The 13871-nt window shown below is 44.2% G+C and overlaps 1 protein-coding gene across 3 annotated transcripts in view; it reads left to right on the top strand.

Moving 5' to 3' along the window:
• Positions 1–13871, top strand: part of PRMT7 (protein arginine methyltransferase 7) — a 43603-nt gene that overhangs the window by 19457 nt on the left and 10275 nt on the right. For all 3 annotated transcript variants that reach the window (XM_029926471.1, XM_029926470.1, XM_029926469.1), the window contains exons 6-8: positions 6033–6145; positions 9808–10049; positions 10274–10454. In XM_029926471.1, the coding sequence (XP_029782331.1) occupies positions 6033–6145; positions 9808–10049; positions 10274–10454 (536 nt within the window). The remainder of the gene's footprint in view (positions 1–6032; positions 6146–9807; positions 10050–10273; positions 10455–13871) is intronic.

Here is a 13871-nt window from a genome sequence, read left to right as displayed (position 1 = left end):
GTAAGAGAAATGAAACTTCCTTTTGCTTTATGCAACTTGAAATTCTTGTGTGACTCAACTCTCAGAGATTTGAGTTTTATCAGAGGAAGTAAAACTAAGTAAGTAGCAGCAAGAGGTTTGCTTAGTGCTGACACCCTGCTTCAGCACTGAACATGAGAAATGTGCCTGTAGAGCACAGTCTTTCCAGGTTTTCAGAATGTTTTTTATAGTCTAGACACTTGAATCAGACTTCTAAAATTTCACATTGCCACTGATACCTGGAGAGATAGTGGAAAGATGTGCAAAAGAAGCTTCTGGGGTGAGGTTATGGATATCACCACAGTTTTTAAAAATGCAGTATTTTAGATTGAAACAGCTATATAAGGTCAACATTTTTGTCGCTTTTAATTTTTTTAAATGTTTTGTTTATTTTTTAGAGAGAGAAAGCATGAGCAGGATCAGAGAGGGAGAGACGGAATCCGAAGACAGGCTCCAGGCTCTGAGCTAGCTGTCAGCACAGAGCCCAACGCGGGGCTCGAACCCACGAACTGTGAGATTGTGACCTGAGCCGAAGTCAAATGCTTAACCCACTGAGCCATCCAGTCGCCCCTTAAATTATTTTTTAAAATGGAGAATCTCAAACATGCACAAAAGAAAGGATTAGTGTCCCCTTTATTTTTGAATCCTACAAAAGTGTTCAAATCATCTCATTTTTAAATCACATTATTGAGGTATAATTTATATAAAATGAGTGCATCTGGGGCGCCTGGGTAGTTTAGGTTAAGCGTCCAACTTTAGCTCAGGTCGTGATCTTGTGGTTCCCATGTTCAAACCCCACATCAGGCTCTGTGCTGACAGCTTAGAGCCAGGAACCTGCTTCAGATTCTGTCTCTCCCTCTCTCTGCTCCTCCCAGCACATTCTCTCTCTCTCTCTCTCTCTCTCTCTCTCTCAAAAATAAACATTAAAAGAAAATTTTTTTTAATGAGTGCATCTGTCTCAAGTATATAGCTTGAGGAATTTGGACAAATGTAGACACACTTGTAACCTTTTCCACATTCCAGACTGTAGAATGTCTTTATCATGCACAAAGAGATTCCTTATAGTCTTTTGCCTCCATATCACTGATCCTAGGCACCAACCGATCTGCTTTCTTCAATGTAAATTACATCCCCCCCATTTCTAGAATTTTGGATAAGTGAAATCACCCATGTGTATTCTTTTGTGACTGTTTCTTCTTTTTCGCATAATGCTTTTGGGTTTCATCCATGTTCTGTGGATAAGGGGTTGCTGAGTAGCACTCTCTACATGCGTACTTTAATTTGTTCATCCCCTCACCTACTGACGGACCTGGTAGTTTCTTAGGTCTTTCAGTTTACTGACTTTTTTCTTTTGTGGTGTCTAATCTGCTAAGTACATCTAGTGAACTTTTTATTTCTCATACTATATCATATCTAAAGGTTTCCTTTGATTCTTTTTTATAATTTACATTGTTCTTATTCATGTGATCTTTTAAATAATTGTCATGTCTATATTAGTAGGGTTTTTTAATTAATTTTTTTAAGAGGACATTACTTAAAGTTTATTTTGAGAGAGAGAGCACACGCACATGCATGAGTGAGTTGGAGAGGGACAGAGAGTGGGGGAGAGAGAATTTCAAGTAGGCTCCACACTGTCTGTGCAGAGCCTGATGCATGGCTCGATCTCATGAACCATAAGATCATGACTGAACTGAAATTTAAGAGTCGGATGCTTAACCAACTGAGCCATCCAAGTGCCCCTGGATTAGCTGTTTTAACATCCTTATCTTTTGCTTCCACTGCCTCAGTCTTCCCTAGGTTTATTCTGTTGACTAATTTTTATCCTTTTCTGGATTACATTTTTTTCTTCACATCTAATAATTTTTATTTGGATGCTGTCTATGGTGGAAGTTTTACATTGCAGAGTGCCATCCAGAGTTTATTGTCTTTCTTTTTTTTTTTTTAATGTTTTTTATTTATTTTTTAAGAGAGAGAGAGACAGCACGAGCAGGGGAGGGTCAGAGAGAGGGGGAGATACAGAATCTGAAGGAGGCTCCAGGCTCTGAGCTGCAGCACAGAGCCTGACATGGGGCTCGAACCCACGAACTATGAGATCATGCCTTGAGCTGAAGCCGGACGCTTAACCAACTAGCCACTCAGGTGTTCCTATTGTCTTTCTTTAAAAGCTTTGTCTGGGGTTGCCTGGGTAGCTCAGTTAAGCATTCAAATTTGGCTCAGGTCATGATCTCATGGTTTGTGAGTTCAAGCCCCACATCAGACTTTTTGCTGTCAGCACAGAGCCTGCTTCAGATTCTCTTTCTCCCTCTCTGCCACTTCTCTGCTCACTCCCTCTCAAAAATAAACATTTTTTTTTAAATTAAAACCAAAAAAAAGGCTTTGGCTGGTATGTAGTTGGGCTACTAGTAGATCAGTTTGATCCTTTCAAGGCTTGATTTTAAGCTTTGTTGGAGCAGGGTTAGAATAGCTTTGTTTTTTTATTTTTCAAAGATTTTTATTTTTAAATAATCTCTACACCCTATGTATGCCTTGAACTCGTAGCCCTGAGATCAAGAGCCACATTCTCCACTGAGTCACCTGGCGCCCTGGGTTAGAATAATTCTAAGTCAGGTTTTCTCAACAGTAACATTTTGAGCCTGATAATTCTTTGTTGGGAGGAGCTGTCCTGTGTTCTGGAGGGTATTTACCCCTGGCTTCTAACCAGTAGAAGGCAGTAGCAGCTACTCTTCCACTATCATTTGTACCACCAGAAATGTCTCCAGATGTTGCAAATGTCCTGGGGTTGGGTGGGGGCAAAATTCTCCCCTGTTGAAAACCACTGTTCCTTATTATTTTATTTTATTTTTTTAATGTTTATTATTTTTTAAAGAGAGAGTGCAAGTGGGGAAGGGACAGAGAGATGGAGACAGAATATGAAGCAGTCCCCAGGCTCTGAGCCATTTGAGAGCGCATCGCAGGGCTCAAACTCACAGACTGGAAGAACATAATGTGAGCTGAAGTCAAGATTCTTAACTGACTGAGCCACCCAGGCACCTCTGAAAACCACTGTTTTAAGACTACTTTGGTCACACTAGCATGACATGGCTTTTCTGGGGTCTCTCCCTAGGGCCTAGTGCTGGCTGATTGGAACTAGAATGTTTCCCAGTCCTCTGTGAGCTCTGGAAATTATTCGATTTCTAGCTCTGTGTTGTCCTTTGCCTGGCTTTCCTTACTCTTCAATATGTGTGAATATATTCAACAAGAGGTTTCAGGAAGGCCCTGTGCAAATTTCGGAAGTCCACTTTCTGTGTAACATCCTCTCTGGTGCCCACCCCCCCACCCCCAGCCACTTGTGCTCTCTCCACTCTAGTTTTTCCTTACCTCAGCAAGATTGCTACTTCCTGCCTGACATCGTGCTTGTAAGTACAGCGTCTGGAAACTACCTACCGGCAGAAAGCCAGAACAGTTGCAGGGGTCACTTTGTTTCTCTTCTTAGAGAACAAATTGTGCTTCCTCTTATTCGACATCTGAAAACACTTGTTTCGTATATTTTATCTAGTTTTTTAGTTGACTACAGTGGGTGGGTAAGTTTGAGCCCAATTACTCCACAGCTGACTTGAGGAGCAGCATTTGTCCATCTGGTCGTGTGGCAAAGACGTACAAGGCACTGGGGTAACTGCCCTCCTCAGGCCCCCGCTGCACTCACTTGTTAGATACCAGGCTCTTCCAGAGTATTTGTTGAGATTCAGTAGATCATAAAACTCTGCTTATTTGAAGCAAATTGGATGATAAGTCATTTTTTAAGTTACAAAATTGGTTTCAAAATTATTCAGGAGGTAGAATTGGCAGGGCTTGGTGACTGATTATATGTAAGATGACAGGGAAGAATCACGCATTCAGCCAGACTTGTTGGGATGAGCACTGGGTGTTGTATGGAAACCATTTTGACAATAAATTACAAAAAAAAATTTTTTTTCAGCGAGTGTTTCCTGGCTGTTAGTGGGTGCTAGACATTATTCTAGGCATTGGGGTAAAATGGCAAGTAGAGCAGACAGGGTCTCTGCCCTCCTGGAGCTGATAAATGACGCCCTGATTTCAGGGCTGTGTGACTGGTGGTGCCATCCACTGAGGCAGAAGCAGCTGTGTAGGGGTGGGGTGCAGTTTGCGATAGTCTATTTCTGTTCGAGTTGGGCATGATATCAGAGAGGTGGGCAGTGCCACTCAGGAGAGCAGTCTCTGCCAAGAGACAGATGTTTCTTGTCAGCCTCTTTTCATGGCATACTGCTGTTGAGCCCAAGGGTACTTCACAGAAAGTGGGCAGATTTGGGGTACCTGGTGGGTCAGTCGGTTGAGCATCTGACTCTTCATTTCCGTTCAGGTATAATCTCGCAGGTTCCTGGCGTGGAGCCCTGCATTGGGCTATGTGCTGAGACTGCAGAGCCTGCTTGGGATTCTCTCTCTCCTCTCTCTCTGATTCTCCCTTGCTCTCTTGAGCATGTGTGCACACACTCGCTCCCTCTCTCGAAAAAACTTGTAAAAAGAAAGTGGAAGTGGACAGTTTTTACCTTTGCTCTCCTCCCACCGCCACCTGGAGCATATCTCATTACCCTTGTTTTACATACTAGGTGACTGGTGGTCAGCACTGAGGGTTCAAGGCTGGAAAGTGGGATCCAGCCCCAGGTGTCCGTGACTTCAGGTTCAAGCTCTCTCTACTGCACCCTCTTTTGAGCCTCCTAAATGCTTCTCTTTCCTTGTGTTATCCATGAGACTTGTCTTCTGTGTAGGGAAGATGAGTGGGCTTTGTAAGATTAGAATTTATATGGCATTAGAAGTGTTCACGGTTAATTCTCTATGATAAATAGCCCCTTCCAAAGTTCATTTTGTTTCTTGGCTCATTAAAAATTGTAATTGTAGAAGTAATGTTACATTACATTGTAGAGGTTCATGGAATAGATTCAGCAAAAAGATCTTCCCTAATTCTAGTATTCTAAAACAATTATTACTTGAGGGATTGTTTGGTAGCAAGAAACTAACTTAATTAAGGAGGATTTAGTGGAAGGAACTGGGGATTCTGAATGCTGGGTCTTGTAGTATCATTGGAATCACACAGCCTCTCTTGGTTTGGTTTTCTCTCCCTCTGTGCAGCCTGGAACTATTAGAAGTGCCAGCATTCAGGGGCACCAGGGTGGCTCAGTTAAGCATCCTATTCTTGATTTCAGCTCAGGTCATTATCTTATGGTTCTTGAGTTTAAGCTCCATGTTGGGCTTCTTGCTGATGGCACGGAGCCTGCTTGGGATTTCTCTCTCTTTCCCCATCTCCCTGCCTCTCCCCACCTCTCCCCCATTCGTTCTCTCTCTCTCTGTCTCTCTCTCTGTCTCAAAAATAAATAAAAATAAATTTTAAAAAAAGCAGCATTAAGTTTTTGTTTTTCAAGTCATTTTTGTTAATATGCTAATAGTTTGTTAAATGGCATCTTTCCCATTGCTAATAAGAACAATACATTTTTGAGGTGCCTGGGTGGCTCAGTTGGTTAAGCATCTCACGGTTGATATCAGGGTCAGGAGTTCAGGCCCTGTGCTGGGCTCCACACCAGGCATGGGGCCTACTTAAAAATAAATAAATAAATAAATTAAATAACATTTTTCATATATTTGATCGGTTGATTTTTCTATTTTGAATTGTCTATTTGTGTTTTTGCCTGGTTTTATTTTTGGATGTTTATAACTTTCTTATCAGTTCTGCAAGTCCCTTGCAATATTAAACATACAGAAAAATTCAAAGAGTGGTAGAGTGGACATCTATATTCTTTTAAGCAAGACCTATAAATTGCTGGTATTTGGATGTGTATATGTATATCGAAATGGGCTTTTTGGTGAGCCATCGGGAAGTTAGTTGCATGACACTACCAGATTCTTCAGTATATGTTCGTGCTTTCAATGTAGTGATGTGTTTGTTAACCTTTTATCTTTTACCTATTTGTCGTAAATATTTTTTCTCATCAGCTGCTTGCTTCTGGCTCTTTCCTTGTGTCTCTTAGATGGTGACATGCCATGCCGTGCCAATATTCTGATCACGGAGTTGTTTGATACGGAACTGATTGGAGAGGGAGCGCTGCCTTCCTATGAACATGCACACAGGCATCTCGTGCAGGTAGGAACCGAGGGCCTGCCTCCAGCATACTGCTGTGATCTCAGCCGGCTCACACAGTCTCATTGATACAGCATGCTCTGCACAGCCTGAGCCCTCAGTACTTCTCTCTACGCCTTAGGGGACCCTTGGTTCCTGCCAGACTCTGGTTCTCCTTAATTAGGACTTCTGGATCTTTATCAGATCTTCGTAGGCTAGAGTCAAAAGACAAGAAACTGTCTTTAAATTCAATTCAATTCAGGAAACATTCTTCGAATATCACCTGTGTATAAGATGTTTTAGCATCCAGGAAGGAATATAAGACTTCCTTCTTGTTTTTAAGATCCACACTGGTCAGTGACAGTGAGGACTGGATGGGCCAGATGGAGAGGCCGACGGAAGAACCACTAACTTTTGTTTTAGGACTGGTGGGTGGGGTCCGGGATCAGGAGATGAGGGCATGTGTAGAGAGGGTGGAGTTTGGAAAAGCATTGAGGAGAGGGAGAAGTATCCTAGGTGGAGGACCTACATGGTAGGTCTGTGAGAATACCACACTTGAGTAGACTTGTGAGCTTGTGGGAGAGAGGGTGGAAGGCCTTGAATGGCAAGCCATTCCTGCCAAAAGAATTTGGGTGGTGATAATTGTTGACAGTTTAGGGGGAAGGAGAGGCATGCTGAAATTGTTATCTCAGAGATATTGGTCCTCCTTTTTTTTTTTTTTTATGGGCATTATTTCCCCAGAGGCAAAAGCCAGCTGGGGAGGTATGAGTGTCTGCTTCTTTTCCTGCCACCTGTCCTGTGGGCACCATCCAGATGAGCCTGCAACTGTCCCAGTCTGGGGCCCTCTTTGGAGATTCTTGGTGTTTGCAGAGTGAAGAATGTGGCTCCTTCTAGGACAATCAGGGCCATAGTCTACCTTACTCACACAAGTCAGCATGTGTTGGTGATTGTTCTACAGATCCCCACACTGTGTGAGGTGTCTCATTGTCTTCAAAATGTGAAATCTTTTTCTAGTAATTTTAGTAGTAATTATTTGTTTCTCCACATTAAACCATCCGCTAAAACAAAACAAAACAAAACCCATCAACTAGATGAATCCCTGAAACAGAAAATAAAGATGTTAGAATTATGTTGGTGTTACCCAATTGGTCTTTCTCTAATTCATCTAATAATTATGAGGTGCGCAGATAGTCATCTGCAGTTTCCTTTTCAGTTGACCTTGCAGCCAGGTATCCATTGCCTGGGTTTTTTTGTGTGTGTTTATCTTTTTTTATGTTCATTTATTTTGAGAGAGAGTGAGCAAGTGGGGGAAGGAACAGAGAGAGAAGAAAGAGAGGATCCCAAACAGGCTACATGCTGTCAGCACAGAGCCTGGTGCACTGCTCCATCCCACAAACTATGAGACCATGACCTGAGCCAAAATCAAAAATCAGACACTTACGTGACAGACCACCCAGGTGTCCCTCCATTGTCTGTTCTAATCACTGTCCCCATCTGTCCACCCTCTTTCCGAGCTTGAAAGAGTTATGGCTCTACACAAAGGCTTCCATTGCCTTGTCCCTCTTCCTGCCTTGTTGAGAGTCACGGAACTAGAATGCTGGCATGTCTGACAGATAGTCTGTGTGGCGGTGAATGACCCAGTGATTGATCTGAGAAGGCAAATTTACCAAGTGCCTTCATTTTGTTGGGCTCCTTTCTGAGGACAAGGAATAGGAAGGTATACTCCCAGACAGGCAGGCAGGTGAGCAGGTTTTCACAGTACAGTTGGGGTTACGCTCAGATGGTCAGTGGGATGAGATCCTGTCCACTCTGGTAGGGGAAGATGGGGAGCATCAAGGACGATGAAACTTGAGCTGAGTCTGTCTTGGAGAGTAATCAAGTGCTGGCCTGGTAGATGTGGGTATTTCCAAGAGAGGAGGTCACCATGCACAAAGATGTGAAGAAGAGCTGGTACAGTGCGAGTGTTGGCGTTATGGGTAGTGTGAGAGGCAGGGCTACACTGAGTTGGGCCAGTGTGCTCCAGAAGGTAGTGTGGTACCACAGGAGGGGATTGACATTGGATTCATGCAGGCAGGCAGATGGAGAGCAGTTGGGGTGTAAGATCAGAGGTAGGAAGACTGATTAGAAGGTGGTTGGGGTCATCCAAGCCCTGAGATGGAGGTGGGCCTCACCTGAGACCAGGGAAATGGGCCTGAAGAGGTACACTTGGGGAGGAGCAAAGTGGTTAAGGTAGTTACTTAGATGTGGAGGTGTTGAGGATGATGCCAGGATTTGGGCCATGGGTGACTGGATTGGATGGTGGTGTTCCCTCCTGAATGGGAGGATGGGAGGAGGACCAAACCTGGGAAGGAGGGGGAGAGGTGAAGGTGATTGTTTGGTTTAGACAGAGTTTGAGCTATCGAAGGTCGGCCAAATGGAGTGGACCAGAAGGCCTTGGGATATGTGGTATTTAGTAAATGAAGGTGGACGGACTGAGTTCCCTCAGGGGAGAATATGTGAAGGGAGAGAAAGGTGGGCCAGACCAGGTCTGGAGTTCTCTCTGAAGGATGAACAGGGGAAGCTCAGCCTTCTGAAGGAGACGGAGGAGAACAGTACTTCTCATCAGGTTCATGCTTGGAGACATTTTTGGTGGCACAACTGAGATGGGGATGCTGTTGGCATCCTTGTGGATAGAGGCCAAGGATGTTGGTCAACATGGTATGATGCATAAAACAGCCCCTGCAGCGAAGGGTAATCTGGCCCAAGAGGTCACTAGTACTGAGGTCGAGAATCCTGTGCCTGTCATTTCCCTGCAGTAGCAGCTGTGTCTTCTTCATAGCTGGGCCCCTGGTGCCTCGTGCATGGAGGCTCTCGGATGAAAAAATGAGGTAGGAGGGAAACAGCCAAAACCAAATAAGGGGAGTAATTGGCAGTGCCCAGTGAGACCAGGAGGTTAGGTCATCTGGTGGTGGACACTTGTCCATTGGGCTGTGCAATAAGAAGGTTCTGGCATTTGGGTGAGAACTATACCTAACAGAAGCTTTGAGCCCAGCGCTAGAATCACTGCTTCGCAGGAAGACTTGGGCTCTTTTCTTCAAAGTTGGTGTGGGAGTTAATCAGCATGATAACAATTAAGGGTTATTTTTGAAGTATTTAAAAGTGTCATGTAGCTAGGAACTTATCTGACATAAATCATTTTAGGCATAACATGTATTCTTTTTGAAATCTGGTTCCTTCTTTTCCTTTCCCAAGGACATTAGGCCAAAAATAGTTCACGGTTCTGATAGTGGTAAGGTGTTAGATGCTGCTAAACTGACCTGATATCAAGGAACAAACCTCCCTCTCTCCCTTTCTCTTTCTCTCTCTCTCTGTATGTCTCTCTCTCGCCTCTCTCTTTTTTTCTTGAGAGAGACAGAGTGCAAGCAGGGGAGAAGAGCAAGCTGCAGGGAGAGAGAGAAAGAAAATCCTAAGCACACTCCATGCTCAGTGTGTAGCCCCACACGGGTCTGATTCCAAGATCCTGCGATTATGACCTGAGCTGAAATCAAGAGTCTCCTGCTCAACTGACTGAGCCTGAGCCACTCAGGCACGCCCGGAACAAACCTCTTTTGATCAATGAGAGTTACTGTGGGTTTATTTTCTAATAATATACTGAGGTTTATACTGAGGTTTTTTTTTTTTTTTTTTTTTTTTTTACATAAACTTAGGAAAAGTGTGAGGCAGTGCCTCACAGAGCAACTGTGTATGCGCAGCTGGTGGAGTCCAGGAGGATGTGGTCATGGAATAAGCTCTTTCCCGTCCGAGTGCATACCAGCTGTGGAGAGCAGGTCATCGTGCCCCCCTCGGACCTGGAGAGGTGCCCGGGTGCACCCTCCGTCTGTGACATTCAACTGAACCAGGTGTCGTCTGCTGACTTCACTATCCTCAGTGATGTGCTGCCTATGTTCAGGTACCAAGGAGCCAGCCCAGCTGACGGTGCTTTAAGATATTTGGTGGAATTGGGGTCGTTAGAAGTTCCTTATGAGTGAGAAAGAAACCTAGCTGAAGTCGCCTGCTTCTGAATGCAGGAGTCCATTGCAAACAAGTCTCATTGCTGGTGATTTCACCATAAAAGCTTAAAAACAGATTGTGTGGGCTTAAAATATGCTAAAGTTCTTGCATCTTCTTCCACAGTGTGGACTTTAGCAAGCAAGTGAGTAGCTCAGCAGCATGCCACAGCCGGCAGTTTGAACCTCTGGCATCTGGCAGCGCTCAGGTGGTACTCTCCTGGTGGGACATTGAAATGGACCCTGAGGGGAAGATCAAGTGCAGCATGGCCCCCTTCTGGGCACACTCAGACCCAGAGGAGCTCCAGGTAAGAGGCAGTAACTGAGCACATTTGTGTGTAAATCAGGAAACTGGTCCACTTCTGGTTGTGGGAAAGTAGTATGTTGAACCTTAGATTCACAAGAATTTAGAGACAGAAAGGACTGTGTCAGAATCAGTGTCAGAGAAGAGTTAAACAAAAAAAATCCCAAAGAGGCGAGGCTACCTATCAAGGTATAAAATAGATCTCTCTGCCCAATTCAGGCACCAGCAGATGGGGGCCCTCGGGGAAGCCGAGGTGTGCTGGCTCTCCCAAGTCCTAGCACAGCACCTCTCAGCTAGCATCCCTAGCACCCCTTGCCCCCGAGTAACCCCAGGGGACCTCAGATCAGCTTGGAATGGAGGACTACCATCTGTCTACAGATTTATTTTCTGCTTTAAAATCTGGCTTTTCTAAAAAAAAAAAAAAACAAAAAAAACCTACCTTTTCTAGCTCAATAGAAAGTGGGCGGAGGACCTGAACTACAGAAAAGGAAATGCAGAGTACTGTTTAACATGTGAAAAGCTGTTCAGCCTCCTAAGAGCAGTGCACATGTAAACTGCAGGGAGGTGATTTTCCACCTGAATAAAGTTAAGAAAATTTGGTGCCATGCTAGGGGGAAGCAAGCCAGTGAGTATCAGAGCTTCCATGGAGCACAGGAGGCCTAATCTGTCACCATGGGCTGGACGCCATGTCCACATGTTTAGGCGCTTGGATAGATGGGCGTATGTGTATTATGACGTGTGTGCCAGGATACTCAAAACAGCCCTGCTTTAATAGAAAAGACTGGAACAACCCAGAAGTAGGGGACTGCATCCCTACCAGTACTGAGAGAGGCAGCTCTCTTAGCACTGATGGAGAACAATCTCTAGGATGATCATTAAGTGAAACAAATAGAGGTGAACAATGTGTGCAATGGCAACGTTGGTATCATTAGAAATAAGATGTATGTGTTTGTGAGTGTATACGTGTGGTAGGTGTGTTTAAGAATATATTTGGAAGAACTCACATAAATTGGTAAAAAATTGTTGCTTCTGAGAAGGGGGCTAGAGGTTAGGGGTGAAAAGGAAACTTTTTACTCCACTGCCCTTTTAAATCTTTGAATTTTCTCTCAAGTGCACTTGTTGTCCACTCCTTGTACACACACTCAAAGGGAAAAAAAGTGGGAAAGGTGTTTCAGAGCCAAGGAATCAAACCTTCCTTTTCTGCTGGGAGGCCCTGGGGCACCATCCTCTCTGTTATCACTTGCTGGGCACTGGATTTATCTTACTTGTTCACCTGCTGGTTCTGTGTGTACATAGTTTGACTTCCAAGGATGACCTTAGCTGCTCCCCTGCTCTCTGAGTTACTGCTTCAGCCAAAGGGTCATGACTGCTGCAGGATTGCAGTGCCCCACCCCCTCCCAAGGCCTTCGAAGTCCCCCTTCTCCCTTCTGCCTTCCAGTTGTCTGGCCCAGGGCATGTGTGACTCCAGGCAGTGTGTATGAGCCTCCTTCTGCATATCCTGGTCCTCTGCAGGCTTAGCGTCTATTTGGGGGTGGGAGGAGGCTGTGGGTCAGAATTCTCCCACAGAATTGAGATTGACTCTGAGCTGCTTGTCACCTGGTCTCCTGACTTTGTGTCCTTCCTTTACCAGTGTTTTGTACCAGTTTGTGTCCTTCTTTACCAGTGGCGGCTTATGGACTGTTAGAAATTTGAAGAGCTGCTTGCTAATGGATTTTTCTCTTGACTTCACTAAACTGCTCTTGGTCTGAAGTATATTCACTCCGTCTCACCTTTGTGTCAGTGAGTTCTGTCAGCAGACCTTTAATATTTTTTTTAATGTTTATTTTTTTATTTTTGAGAGAAAGAGCATGAGCAGGGTAGCGGCAGAGAGAAAGACACAGAATCCAGAGCAGGCTCCAGGCTCTGGACTGTCAGCACAGAGCCTGATGCTGGGCTCGAACCCACAGACTGTGAGATTATGACCTGAGCTGAAGTCGGACACTTACCTATTGAGCCACCCAGGCACCCCATGTCTGCAGACCTTTAGCGTGAGAACCTGGGAGGCTGGTGAGTGAGAAGGACGAGATGTTGATCAGGGAGCATTGTGGGAGCCCTGGGGGGGTTGGGGAACGCTTCTTTTGTCTTTGGGTCAATTTGCATAGTAAGGAATGAACAACAGGTTTTGGAGAATCTGTTTTTTCCTCTTTGTTAGTCTACAGTGTGTCTAGTTACATTGTCATTTTCTAGCTTTTATCTTCAAATAGACATCTTAGATACACGGGGAGGTCATTCACCTGACTTTTAGTTAAATTCAAGTCTGGGTAGGGCTGAATGCTTCCTGAGAAGTAGGGCTGGTGTCAGCTTCATTTGCATCTGTGCCCAGCAGTGACCTTGGAGTCTCCCAGGGGCTAAGTTTTTCTTAGTTCCTGATGACAGAGAATGAGTACAGGCTTGTCTCATCAGAGTTGAGCCAGGCGTCTACTTTTTAGGACAGTTCTTTCTTTTTAAAAAAGAGGCTTAAAGATTATGAGAATAATAAACCTCTGTGTAAAACAAAAATGAATCCAAAGTCACCCGGGGTCCCGTCACTGCAAAGAACTCCCTTTGATCTCTTTCCATATGCACGGATTTTGTCAGTATTGACTTCTGTTTTCATGCTGCACTAGTCTTCATAGTTCCATTTTCAGTGTCTGTGAATATTCTGAATAAGGATTTGTAGATCCATTTCTGAGCTGCCAGACATTTGGGTCCGTTCCAGTTTTTGCTAGTATAAATCTCTAATAAGGGTGTTCATGAGAATATAGCTTTTTTTCCTTTTTTGTTTGGATTTTCTTAGCATAGTATCCTGTATGCGGGGTTTGTAGTGTCCGAAAGGATCAACACAGCTTATTAAGTTGACTCTGGATCATCATAAACCACATTTCACAATTTAGAGTATTCCAGGTCTTTAAAAACTGTTTAATTCAAAAGAATAAACAGAACAAAACCTTTCTGTACTGTTGCCCCAACATTTTATTTTGAAAAACTCTAAATCCACAGAAGAAATGAAAATAAACATTGAGATGCCCTTTACTTAAATTTAACAGTTGTTTACATTTGCCATGTTTGCTTTCTCTCCCCGCTCCAGTCTCTGCCTCCCTTCTTTGTGCATGTGCACAAATGTGAGGTGGAGGCATGCGTGTGTACACATACACACCCACAGGGCACAGGTTAGAGTCCTCTCTCCTGAACCCCTCTTGAAGACTGCCTTCCTGGGCTGTATCCTTAAAACCAGCAAGCCTTCAGGACATTAACCTCTCTCTCGGACTTGAGAATCTTCTTTAACTCTTTGGCAAGAGTAGTTATCTGTAGTCTACAGCATGGTCTCCCTACAAGCTGATTTTTGGCTTAGATTTTGGCTCCTGGATTAGAAACATTGCTCTTTTTGCAACTTGGGGACAGC

Source organism: Suricata suricatta, chromosome 16 (genome assembly GCF_006229205.1).
Source record: "Suricata suricatta isolate VVHF042 chromosome 16, meerkat_22Aug2017_6uvM2_HiC, whole genome shotgun sequence".
NCBI lineage: Eukaryota > Metazoa > Chordata > Mammalia > Carnivora > Herpestidae > Suricata > Suricata suricatta.
This window is presented reverse-complemented; position numbering and strand designations above follow the sequence as displayed.